General features: G+C 36.1%; 1 protein-coding gene across 1 annotated transcript in view; it reads right to left on the bottom strand.

Annotated features, from left to right (window-relative positions):
• CCDC91 (coiled-coil domain containing 91) overlaps positions 1-13,870 on the bottom strand; it is a 99,792-nt gene that overhangs the window by 59,557 nt on the left and 26,365 nt on the right. The window contains exons 2-6 of the mRNA XM_029965020.1: positions 12,061-12,103; positions 11,859-11,937; positions 7,413-7,570; positions 4,377-4,565; positions 1,944-2,045 (exon numbers count right to left, since the gene is read on the bottom strand). Of these exons, the coding sequence (XP_029820880.1) occupies positions 1,944-2,045; positions 4,377-4,565; positions 7,413-7,570; positions 11,859-11,937; positions 12,061-12,090 (558 nt within the window). The 5' untranslated portion in view covers positions 12,091-12,103. The remainder of the gene's footprint in view (positions 1-1,943; positions 2,046-4,376; positions 4,566-7,412; positions 7,571-11,858; positions 11,938-12,060; positions 12,104-13,870) is intronic.

The following is a 13,870-nucleotide window of genomic DNA, read 5'->3' as shown; positions in this document are numbered from 1 at the left end:
ATTAGTTACAATTCTTCCTTACTCAAGCCATTCTCTGATTCTATGATTCTATATCAAAAAAACCCTGAAAATATATTTTATTGAAGCAATTTTGTGACAACAAAACCCTGAAAACACAATTGTTATCCTTGACTGAGGCAGAAATCAGTAGAAAAAGATGAAAAAAAAATTACTGGCTTAGTTGACAAAGATTAATGAAATCTTCTCTCAGAACTAAGCATAATAAATTCACAGAAAAGAAAAGAGTCTTATCTAAATATGAGACCTTGTTAAAAATGCAATTAACTGACTGGCTCTATTACCTCCAAAGCAGCTTTTGAGAATTCCCTTTGTCACAAGTGCTGGAAGTCAGTTAATTAGTAAATATAAAGGTGAATGATATAATGAATGTTCATGTAAAAGCCAGTTAGAACCATCTCCTGAGGCCTTTGTTTTATTCATTATACTCAAATATTAACATAGCAATTTCATTTAAAAGGAATTAAGTCAGTGCACACCTACAGCTTTGGATGCCAAAATCAGTTCTGTTGGAAACCTTATCCTGAGAGTTCCCAAAGCCATGCCAGAGTCACCACTGCAGTCTGCTTTTAAGTTTTTCAAGTCAACAGCACTAATACCCAGCTGTTTCTACTGGGAAAGGAAAAGCCAGCAAGACAGACATCTGTTCTAGGGAGCTGCCAGGTCTGCTCAGTGTGTGGCCACAGGTGCTGACCCTCGTGTTGCAGGAGCCAAAGGAGCAAGACAAAAGAAACTTCAAGCTGTACTAAAAGAAGACATCCAATATTCAGGTCTCATGAAAGGAACTTTAACAGTCAGCTCTCAGAAGCATGACTAACTTTCCTGCTCTGGTTTGATTCTGTCTGTATCCAGAAGGCAACAAGAGGAAGTGCTTGAGCATTTCTACAGAGTAAATTAAAGGTTATGACTCTTATATTGCTGTTTTTGAAAACTCTAGTACCTGACTGAAAGAGTTATGACAGACTGATACTTGTAAACCTCAGTAACATTTCCACTATTTAAGTACTTCTGCTTGAAGAGCAGAGTAAAAGCATTAAAACATCAAATCCACTATTGTTCGTGATGATCAAAAACATTAGCCAGTATCAGCAGGTTTTTAAGCAAAATCAGGAGGTTTTTAAGCAAACCTTACTTTTATATCATAGCTAAGCAAACATTTCTTCCTGTAAGATGTTACACATAAAAAATGAAGAATCAGTACTACATGATTTTATTACTGTAAATCCTAAGATGTACTGCCACCAGGAATTCAATACAAATTACTAGAGCAACCCAAAAGTAGAAAAAGGAAACAACGCAGTAGCAATTAAAATCCATCCCCAGCAGCAAAAAAAATTAAGTGAAGATGAATTACCAACAGAAACTTCTGAAATGTTGAAATTTTGTTTGACCTGCTATAACACTGGGAGATGACAGAAAATTTCAATGGAAAAATCTGTCTTGTATGTGAGATTTCACACATGTATTTAATGAATGATGTTAACTTCAACAATGGAAGCAATTTTCATTACATCGTCTAGCATCTAATGACACTTTACAAGTTTTTATTATGCAACACAAACTGGTCCATATTCAGGTTAGGTGACCCACCATAAATAATTGGCTACTTCAGAACACCCTAAGTCATGCTGTTAAACACATTCATCATAGAAAGTGTTTTTCTTTTCATCCATTTTATGAAATATATCATAAGAAGGATGAGTGATCCCAGTTACAACAATGTACTTAGGCAAGAGAGGTTTTAAACCTGTATTCCCAGTAATGTCAAGAATCAGACTCTGATCTTAAAACCTTAGAAATTCTTTAAATTCAAAGGGCTTTGGAGCAGGCCTATAGATACTTAAAAAAATATTTGTTGGACATAAACATACTCCATACAAAACCCCCCTCAAAAATAAAGTAAGATACTACAAGAAAGAAATTACCTGGAGTGTCTTGTAATGATCTTGGTGTGGTACTTTTTCTTTTTTTTCCTTCAGGAAATCCATTTCTAAAACACTATGTTTTTCCAGCAAATATTCTAATTCCTATAATGTTTGCAAAATAAAATACATGAAATTACAAACATTTGAGGATTGTGAAAACACAGATTCAGTTAATAATTCCAACTAATTTAATTTCTGAAGTGCTATGACACTTTATATCATAATTTACACAGAGATTAAGGGTTGTGCAAGAAAACTCTCATTGGAGGTTTTAGATTGAGACAATATTTTAAAGAAGTTTAAGGTATTTAAAAGCCAAGGCATGTCCTATGTATGAGGAATGTCCTGTGGGAAGTGGCCAAGGTCACTGGGATTGTCTGGGAGAGAAGGAGATTAAGGGGTGTCCTCCTTGCTCTCCACAGCTTCCTGAGGAGAGGAAGTGGAGAGGGAGGTGCTGGTCTCTTCTCCCTGGTATCCAGTGACAGGATTTATGGGAATGGCTCAAAGTGGCATCAGGTGAGTTTTAGAGTGAACACTGTGAAGCATTTCTTTACCAGCAGGTGGCCAAGCCCTGGAACAGGGTTCCAGAGATGTGGTCAATGCCCCAGGCCTGTAAATGTTTCAGAGGCATTTGGACAACGCCCTCAATAACTTTTGGTCAGCCCAGAAGGGTTCAGGCAGCTGGACCCTTCCCATTGCAACTATTCCATTCTAGTCCAATTATGTCCACATTTTTAGTATCTTGCTCTGTCTTTCTGCACTTGAAAAAAAGCATGTTAAATGTACTGTTAGTAAATGTTTTCACTAAAAAGGCAGAAATCCTATGGCATACACAGATCTCTATCTACATCTCCAAAATTAATAAAATCTTAAAATATCCTGGCATCTTGCAGAGAGCCAATCTGGAAGCCTGCCCAACATGAACCAAGAGAGAGGAAGGAGAATAACACTGCTGACAATAAACTTCAAAATTGTTCACTATACAAAGAGCTAAAGATTTTTTATTTTTCCTTAATGCAGCCGTTGTTCCCACTAAACTCATTCCTATTACACATAAGTTGTTGGCACCCTTTCAATTGCTCCAGAACAACTTCCTGAAGCTGTGCAGGAAGCCAGTATAGAAACAAATGACCTGCCAGGTCACGGCAAAGCTATTCAAACAAAGGCACAACTGAGAGGGTCATAAGCAGGACACAAGGAGCAGGTCTGCTTAGTTCAACCCTGCTTTGGGACAAAATCATAAAAACAGTTCAAGAGATTATAAGTCTCTGATTCCACTGTAGAGATAGAAACAGATAATGGAATACCTCTTCAATTCAGAGTTTAGCTCTCAACCTATCTCCTCTTACAGTCTGTATTCATCCTTCCCTCCCAACTTCCCTCTATACACTTAATTCCTAGAAAAACCAGCCCATTGCAGTCCTCCTCATCTTTGGCTCCAGTTCCTCAACCTCACTGTCGTTTCCAACAAGCTGTTTCCTCCTTCCCCAGCAAACCTTGAGAGCTATCAAGAAACAGTATTAAGAATGGCAGAAACTAAACTCACTCTCCCATGCCTCAGTGACCTTTTGCCAACTCAGATGTGTCAGACACAACACTGCTTGGTGCTCTTATTATATTCCTGTTGGAAGGAATATGAAGAATTTAGCTACCAGAGCTCCCAGAAAAAAAAACAAAACAAAACAAAACAAAACAAAACCACATGGCTCCATGCTAAGAACACTTGTCCATTTTTTTTTCTTTTATTTTTTTTATCCCTCAAAGAAAAAAAAAATAAAATCTTGAAAATTTAGAAAAATTTAGCCTAAAATAGACACTAGACATGAAAAAAAGGAAGTCCTATGTTCAGTTCTGGCCAGTCTCTGGAGCGTGTCCAGGGACAGGCAATGGAGCTGGGGAGGGGTCTGGAGCACAAGTCCTGTGAGGAGCAGCAGAGGGAGCTGGGGGGGCTCAACCTGAAGAAAAGGAGGCTCAGGGGGGACCTTCTCACTCTCTGCAACTCCCTGACAGGAGGTTGTAGCCAGGTGGGGGTCAGGATAAGAGGATAAGAGGAAACATCCTCAAGCTGTGCCAGGGGAGGTTCAGGTTGGACATTAAGAAGAATTTCCTCATGGAAAGGGTGGTCAGGCATTGGAAGGGGCTGTCCAGGGGGGTGATGGCATCACCATCCCTGGAGCTGGTAAAGGAACAACTGGCACTCAGTGCTCTGGTCTAGTTGACAAGGTGGTGTTTGGTTAAAGGTTGGACTCGATGATCTTGGAGGTCTTTTCCAACTTTAATAATTCTATGATTACATGATTCTAAATTGGGTCAATTTCTCTGGATTTTGGCTAATTTCTACCAAAAAATGAATTTCAAATCTCTGCCAGCTCCAATCATATTTTAATCCTAGACAAATGCCAACTGTTCTAATTAAAAAAAACCTATTCATACCTTTTTAATTTTCAATTTTTCTTCTTCAGCAGTGCAAAGCTTGATTTCTAGGTTTGCAACAGCTTGTTGAAGGCAGCTCTTCGCTTCATTTGTTCTCTGTGTCTCAGCATCAATCAAAGCAGTGGCTGATGTAACTAAAGTCTTGCCTTCCATTACATTTGAAGAGGCGACTGGAATATCTGATGGAATCTAATCCACAGGAGAAAAGTGAGTAATCTCAGTACATCAGGTTTACAGGGAAACAAACTCTCCTTGGATAAGTCACTCCATGCTTTCACCCAATGCAGGCTGCAAACAGCAGTCACAGAAAGGGAATAAAAGGGTTTTTTAATCTCATCTTGAGGATAGATTAACAAAATAAGAGTAATTGGGAGATGTTTACAACATTTAGTTAATGCTATTTCAGTAAAGTGTAGAAGCACAAGAACTGAAACAGAGGTTTCTAGAATCCACAATGTAAACCAGATGAAACATTGATAATAAGTCTATATTTTCAGAAAAGCACAAAATAAATTAGGTGAGGTTCAAAATACTCTGTGGTATAATTAAAAAAAAATGCTTTTTTTTTCCCTCTTAAAAAAAAAAAATAAAAAGGAGGGGGCAAAAACTTGTTTATTTTGCAGCCAAGGAACTTCAAAGGAAAAAGCTGGTAAATTAATTCAGCTACCACTTTTTCAACAATTTGAAAGCCAAACACACTTGAGATTTGGGTAAGGGTGGTGGAAGGAACATCTCAATGTGTTTATTAAAGAGAGGTTTGATTGATCTGATTTAATCCACTTCCCTAACACCTTTTATCCCACTCAGATAATGTATTGACTTTTCAATAAATAACTATCTCTCAAATAATTCAAAGAAAGTAACAAACAAAAACAGCTGAGATCTTGACTGCACAGGAACACATAAGAAACTGCAGTTTGTGCTCTGAATTCTCCTTGGCAAAGAGAAGCCAAATGTGCTAATTCTATTTCCGAGTCCTAAAGATTAGAGTTTGGCATCGCCAAAAATTGTGAGTGTAGAACCTAAAATGGTGAAGTTTTTTTATTACATGAAACCTCAAGAGGCCCTGGAGATGCAGATATAAAAGAATACAGTTCTCCTAACATTCCCCTTGAACAGGTATAAGAATATTTTATTATAATTTTATGCCCACCATTTTCCTTCTTGTTTAATCCTAAGTGCAAAGTCTGATCTCTAAAATAATGTTAAAGGACATGCTCTCAACTCCTTTTCTCCCTTTAGTAAAACTTGTTAATATATTTTTTAGTCTGTACCATTTCCTGCACTAAAGAGAGACTTTATGGGACCATGGGTGTGTCAGTAGCTGAACAGAACAAGACAAGAAAAACTGAAACATGGCCTACAACTAGAATTTATACAAATACTTAGTCAGAAGTAAAAAAGTGTATTTCTTATTTTTCCGTAAGATTACCCAAGTAAGTTAATTTTTAGTTTTAAAAAATAAATCTTAGTATTCTGGAATATCCCAAGTGCTCTTTCCAGAGAACACAAAAGCTAAAATTGCTGGCCAAGCTCAAAGAAGAGAGGATGCAGGTTATTCACTGTTAGCCAAAATAAAAAAGGGTAGGACTAGGACCTGTGGTGGCTAAAGGAAAGCATATCATGGTCATTCTACCAGTAATAGAAATTTACTGATCCAAACTCTGTCAGAGAGGCAGAAGAAGAGCCTTCAACACAGAAAATTACTGTGGCTGGTATCAGTCAAAAAAAAATAAAATAAACACTCCTCCCTCTCAAGAAAAAAATCCACAACTTTTGGATTTCTAAGAAAATTTCTTTGACATCATTTGCATCTGGCCACATCTCTTTTTATAGGCTTTCCTCAGAACATTAGGTTGGGAACAAATACAAAACAGTAACTAATTCATTCCTAAGACTGGACAATTGGAGCTGTACCAGCCACAGTCTTTCTGGAAATGTAAACATACAGATGCTCCTCAAAGGAAAAAAAAAAAAAAGACTCAGTTTAAGCAAAACAAGTATTTTGTACAAGTTCTCTGTATAGTTCTAAAGAAATGCTTATACCTGGTCAGACAATGGAAATCTGACTTAATGGTGAAATTCAGTTTTCACCATGAGTAGCCCTAGACTTGATGAGACTACTTGAAGGATAAGAAACAAAGGAAGGTTTGCAAACTAGCCCAAAGTATTGATTAGTTCACAATGAGGCAAAAGCACTTTCTAATTCAAGTATGTACTACTATGCATCCTGAAACAAGGAAGTTTATAATCAATAAACTTGTTCAAACAGGTGCCACTGCAATCAGGGGCAATGACAGATTCACTTGAGAGGGTAAATCTATATAATTCTCATCTGCAGCAATCCAGCATTCCTCTGCTAATCTTCAGGCAAAACTTTTTTTTTCCCTTCCGTGTTCATATAATAGTTTAGTCAAAAGCTAAAACTTTTACCCCTAAAAAAGAAACAAAGATAATTTTTCAGCAGTAGTGCAGCCACAAGGAGAGATTAAGATTGCACAACTAGGATAATGTCAGATCACACAAAAAACATTAAAGAAACAACTTTCTTTAGTTGTTAATGGGGAAGTAATGGGGGAAAAATAACTTAAAATAAAATAAAAATAAATTTAATTATAAGTAAGTAAAGATTAAATGTTAATTCTCTAATCCTAAAGTCACAAGAAAATATACAAGTATGGTATATATTTACAGCTATAATCTTTACAGTTTTAACAGGAACAAACTTTTTTGAAAGAACCTTCCTAGTATTGTTTCCTACATGCATGCCTAGCACTATCAGCATGCCTGTAAGTTTTAATAACTCTAACACACTTGTCTCTCTTACAGTTCATACCAAAGCACAGTGCAGTGCCTCCCAGTTGTAGGTCTTATAAACAATTTTAAAATTATTTTACTTCAAAGCCTTCATCACAGAAATCCAAGGAGCTTTTGCCCTTAGAAGGCATTTCAACCTAAATGTGCACAGAAAAGATACAATGTTAACATATTAAATACATGAATTCCCATACTGAAGCTCAAAAGTTGTGGGTTTACCTGTTCTTCAAGAACAGCTGGATTTATCACGCTGCTGGCTGTTTGAACAGCTGTTGCCACATTATCACTTGACAAAATGAATGAGTCAGAAGAAGCCAGGCAGGAAGAAGGCACAGAGTGCTCCAGAAGAACATCAGGAGATCTGTGGACTTCAGGTACTAGAAATAGAAAGCACACACAATATGAAGAAGCACTCAAAAATTAACTGTTTCTGGAGTCTGTGCAACAAGTGTAGTCATACTAACGTAATGTTATGTACCTCATATAATCTAATTGCACTGAAGAATAATTCCATACAAAGTGGTTTTGAGCAGTATCAACTTGAGGACATTCAAAATCATAGTCACCCTAAATTTAGACTCGTAATTTACACAGAGGTTTTAGAAGACAACTGCTATCAAAAGGATCCATTTCAACTTTGTTTCTTTCAATTCACACAACCTTTCAGCTTCAGCATGATCTTTAATCAGTCTAAGTCAAGTGTAAAAACCATGCTTATAGTTTCCTAAGTTTCATAAATTCTGAAGTTAAAAAATCCCCAACTGTCTTAGAAGACACAAACAAACCAAGACACACTTAAAAAAACACTTACCAAGACACATGATAAAGCAGTTTTATATGTTATAAGATATAAAAAGATAACGAGGTAAATAACTCTCTAGCTAATAAAACTTCAGTGGAATTAATACTGGACTGAGAGCTCTTCCATACCAATTTCCAGTTATGCCATAAAAATCCTGAACAGTGGATCATCATTATCAACCCAGCACAACAGAAACTTGAGCACTCTTATGAAGGACATAAACTAAATTGACTAAATAAATAGAAAGGAGAAGAGAAAGCTTGGCATACATTTTTAATTTAACAGCAAAGTCCTGCTAACTTTGATACGTTCAGCTACAGGTGTGCCTTTGCAGAAGGCAAAAAAAGTATATGCAATTGTTTTAGGAAAAGCAGCTCATATCATCAGTACAACTCTGGTAAAATGTAGAAGATGCCCCTAGCCTGGACAAGGTTCAACCTCCCCATATCACTGTTGAATGCTGCACAAGTACACAGCACAAACATTGGCCTAAAGGACAATTCAAGAGGACACATCAATCTGTGGATCCAGTCCCATCTTCTTTACTCTCCAATTCTAGGATTCAGGTATAACATAGAGGAACATGCAAACCTCAGCTACTAAAAAGAAAGACAATGGACTGTGAGGCAGAAAAATATGAGTATGCTAATTGCAGTGATAGTAGATTGGGACATATGGCCAAAAAAAAAAAAAAAAACCATGGAGAAAAACCCCCAAAAATCACAGTGCAGCAGAAAATGGAAACTTGGCTGAAAGGCCTAGAGGACAGTACAGCAAACAGAAGAGGAACCAATTTCGGTAACCAGGACCGAAAAACAGATCTGAGACACAACTGCACCTTCAACAGAAAACTCTTCCTCAGAATTGGAAATGGGACTTTTTCAGCTTCCTTTATGCACTATATCAGTAAAACTCCCCTCCCAATCCAAATGTCTGCTTTTAAAGGCAGCTTCTCATAACAATTACCTACTCTGTTAGTTCAAGTGGCAGTGAAGTGACATAGATAATCTTTTTGTTTCTAAACAAACATTAAAGTCTCTGTTTTATGCTATCATTTAATACCCTGAATCTCAATTTTAAATCAATCCCCATTTGATGGAAAAACAACTAAAATAATGTACCAGGCAATTTCTCACTGAGCAGGCAAGCGATTCTCTTACTAAAACTGTCAACTCACATGGAAACCTGACATGACACTGTTCCTTTGGATGTCTGCGTTCACCCTTTAGTGAAGATCACCATAGCTCAGGCATAGTTCACATATAAATAATTTATCACAAAAGTAAAAACAGAAACTGAGACTGGGTACATATGAAAAATGGAGACTCACTGAAATTAAAACTTTTGGTATTCACATATTTTGGGGTACCCAATACCAGACATAAGACTCCATTTTTCAGGTAATAATCTGGAATCTTCTACAATCAAACTGAGCTTTCAGGGATTCTAGTTATAGTAATGAATGCTTGGCAACTTGATGGGAAAAAAAAGAAACAAAATCTCCACCTCTTAAGTTGTCAAAATGAAGTCTAGGAAATGAGGAGCAACAACTGGTGACCACCTCTGAACACTGGGGTTTAAAATTTTAAACTAAATACATGACCTTGCAGAAGACAAGAAAACGTGGCAACTCTCCATGGTATCAATCAAACATCTTTTTTACAAATCCTTCTTTTCATTTTTCAGCAATGTTAAATATTCGTAAATTAGACATTCCTAGAATTACACGTGCTACGGTTGTAATTCAAGCTCTCTTAATTCATTCCTCTTGTGTATATACTGGTGAATTGCAATTAGCATTTTAGTACAGCTCAAAATTCGCTTATAGAGTCGACCCCTAAGTCATTCCTGCTCACCACACCTTAAGTTACCAAAATGGAACAGTTTCACAACCCCTGAAACAAAAACTTGCCTCTGATGAAACTACCTGATTGACTCCAACAGCTACTGGGAGTTCAAGCCCACAGGACCAGGCTAACACCACTCTGAAACAACACCCCTGAAGCACATCCAACATGGATATTGGGTTTTCAGAACCACTTAAAGGATCCTCTCCTCCTCAGTGCTGCTCCACTGCTGTGACACACAGTCATTCTGATCATAACAACAAAATACTCTCACACAGTACCCTGCCCTGGTGTGATATATCTCCTCTAACTTCTTCAGTAAGCAAGTCAAAGTCTGATAGTCCTGAGGAAATTCCAAATAAACTTATTGTTCATCGGTCAAACTGGCCTCAGAAATAATCTCTGATTTCTGCCTGCACACTGAGAAATACTGCCACAGGCTTCAGTACTTTGGTTTGTAACTTAGAAACATCAGATATGTAGGAAAGTCATGAGATGAGTAATGTACTCCTCTTCCAGAGAGCTCACAACATCTTGTGTGTATATAATGGCATCACACCTCGAATTTATCAAAATCATCTCAATGGCACCATAATACATTTGAATTTTTCAGCAAACCTTACCGAGAAATTTCTGGGGTAAGACAAGAACATCTCATACATAAATAGCTTGGGCAGACAATGTAGTTATTTCTGTTACTAAAAACATTAATTTACAAGTCAATGCCTAAGAAGCATTTTGACCAAGACTATTAAAATCTTGCCTCTTGCAATAAATTAATTTATTCACAGCAACATTTGCATGAAAAAGTCATCTAAAGATTTTGCAGTAATAAAATATTCTGAATAAAGGTGTTTTTCTTTTAATTTTGACAAACTTAAAATACCTTGGTATAACTTACCTTAAGACTTCTCTGTCACTTACAATCATACAAAAAACTTCTGTGTTAGTACAAACAATTTGAATTCTACACATCTTATAAGATTTAAAATAGACTTCATGAGGCAGACACTGCACAGTTATATTGGATTTAATTTACTAAGCACATCCAAATATGCTATTGAATTTAAGACATAATAATAGTCAAAATGACAAGATGAATAATAAAGCTATTTGAAAAAATATAGTTTCATCATTATATGTTTTCCTTTATTTCAATGACACATAAAGGCAATTATTCTGTAACGGATGAAAGCCAGTAGTGCCAGAAATAAATCAATAAAAACATTCTAAGAACATGATTTATGGAGAACTCATATTGAGAAAAATTCGTGCCTTACTTTGTATAATTTATTCTGCATAATAATGCAATAGCAGGCACAAATCTTTAGTTCTTGAACAAATAATAAACTGTGTTGGTTTTCACCCTAATGCTGCTAAAGTGATGTTTGTCTTTGTGAAAACAGCAAAATCTAGACCACAACAAAATCAACTGCCAATCAGTAACATCTCCTCAGTCTTCTAGTTCTACTGATATTGTACATCAATGAACTTACACTGATTTCTTAAAATCCATATGGGCCACAGGCATTTGTATAAATTAATACAAGTAGCTCCATAATGTTTCTACTTCTTCTTGAGATAAAGGTTATGTAATATATTTTTTAACTTTATAAACTGCTTAAGTAAAAAAGACGATTCTCATCCATCCCTCCTTCCCCAAAGAACGTAGAAGACTCTATCATAGTCCTATTTTCAAGTTTACTTTTTGGGGTTTTTTTCCACAATTTGCAACAGATCTTCCACACACCAAAGTAAAGGATATCCTTTGAATAAAGAAGATCTGCTTCTTTTCAGCTGGATAAACTGTACTTCTCTTTCATTCCTCAATAAAACTTTACTTTGAGAAGTGCAGCTGCCCAAAATAATTATTCAGGAACATTCTCATGCTCAGCTTTTCACTTCTGGCTATTCTTTTATTGTGTATATACACCCTTCTGGGCACTAGTTTTTACAGTGAATACATAAGAACAGCAATACAATATTAAGATTTTTTTACAGTGATTTTATCAATACCTGTAGGAAATGCTGCCCAAGCAATAGCAGGGGATGTGGTCTGCTTTTCACCATTTCCAAACTCATAACTCTCTGCTGCCTAGGAACAAGAAGAAATTATTAGAAAAATTTTACAAAACATTTACAATCGTTTACAATCAATTTCCATATAAATAGTTAAAAATAAGCTTTTTTTCAAAATAAAGTAATTCAAATAACATACCTCAAATCCTCCAAAGTCATCATCATCCATCTTTCAACTGGTACTAGAATATAGAAGAAATGTTGATTTAAAAAGAGAAAAAAAAAAACATTATGTTGCTATATTGCCTTTACTTGTAAAATAGCAATAAAAGCTTTGCAAAACCAAAGGTATGGTGTTAGTTTTAAAGGACAGACTTGGGTAAAACAAGTCAGTGTGATCAAACCCTAAAAGCCCAGCAGTATGAAGCAATAGAGGGTTCCACACAGCAGGAAAGTGGGTATATTTCACTGGCCAGTCTTGCAAGAGAGATGTGCTGATTTTATAAACAACCAGCAGTCAAAAGACAAAATGACTTATCTATTTGTACTTCAGCTACATGACAGATGAAAAAAGACCTTCACTTGGATCCAACTGCTACCTTGCTCATCTATATGCTTTGCATAACCACCTCATCATCCACTCATTTAGAAGTGAATACAGTCCTTCACCCAAGTCCTCATCTCCACACATTACCCGAAATCTTCATAATTTACAAGTCCTACAACACACCAAGGGACCTAAATAAGAACTTTTTCACACAGAGGATGCAAGGGTTAGAACTGGAAGATCTCAGTTAAGAAGCTTTTTTTTTTTTAATGATCAAGTTAAATTGAAAAAAATGGGTATTTTATGATAGAATTTGACTGTCTTCAAGGGTAAACATAAGCAGTGCCCACTGTCAAACATCTTTTGAAAGCAAAAATGAAGGAAAAGCTTTCTAATATAAGAAAATAGAAAGATGGTCCTTTAAAAGCTATATCTACTGATCTCAAGTACAGCAGTCAAGTTCCCAGGACCTCACAAATGGTACTAAAATCAGCAAATATTCTAGTTTGGATATATATTAAAAAAAAAATGTCTAGGAAGCAGGATTCTGACCACCAGATTCCAAAATCAAGGGTTATCTTCATTCATGATGAAGACAAACCGATTTAATGCAAATATGATTTATCATGTATCTTGTATAATTCTGTGTTTCTGATTTAAAATATAAAAATATTTTCCATTGTGAAGTTGCTTTTCCAAATCAGCATTGTGATTAAATCCAAAAAGATTTCCTGCCTTTCCCATCTCTTCTTAGCTGTCTGGCAACATCAGAACAAACTGCAACTTGGAAAAAGACTGTGGTGAATTTCTGGAAATTCTTCTGCTACCACAGAGGTCCTTCCCTAGGTTTCATGGAGGGTCTGATTTAGATTTTACAAACTGATCAGCATTTTTGACTTGTAGCCCTGAATTCTGTGGCATTTTGATATATTTATAGTCAAATTGCAGTTCCTTTTACAAAAATGCGGGCTAAGTTACTCAGCTAATGAAAGTAACTCAAGATATACAAAGTTTTTCAAAGAAAGGTATTATATATTTAACTATACACTTATATATATATATATATATATATAAAATTCTGATATGTGAATGAAGGATGATCCAAAAAACCTTTATGGTCTTTACAGAATGTTAAAATGTTTATAAAACTAATTGACTTCAGTTAAAGCAGACTATAGGCTGGATAAACTTTTATTACTAAGGAAACACATGCTCAGAAACAGAAGAATTCAAAGGATCTGGAGGAAATCTCCAAATGGATGTATTAGAATGCCAGAAGGGGACACTTTCAGTTCACATCCACCGCTGAAATTCACTACCAAGACTGATTTCAATTCAAACATCTTCCAAAGCTTAACTAATTAATTCCCCAGTTCTCACTGATGAACTTAGAAGGCTTCAGGGTGATCCAACTGTGGCCTTCCAGGACCTGAAGGGAGCCCACAAGGAAGATGGAGAGAGA

This window comes from Manacus vitellinus, unplaced genomic scaffold, assembly GCF_001715985.3.
Source record: "Manacus vitellinus isolate BGI_N305 unplaced genomic scaffold, ASM171598v3 scaffold_88_pilon, whole genome shotgun sequence".
NCBI classification, from domain to species: domain Eukaryota; kingdom Metazoa; phylum Chordata; class Aves; order Passeriformes; family Pipridae; genus Manacus; species Manacus vitellinus.
This window is presented reverse-complemented; position numbering and strand designations above follow the sequence as displayed.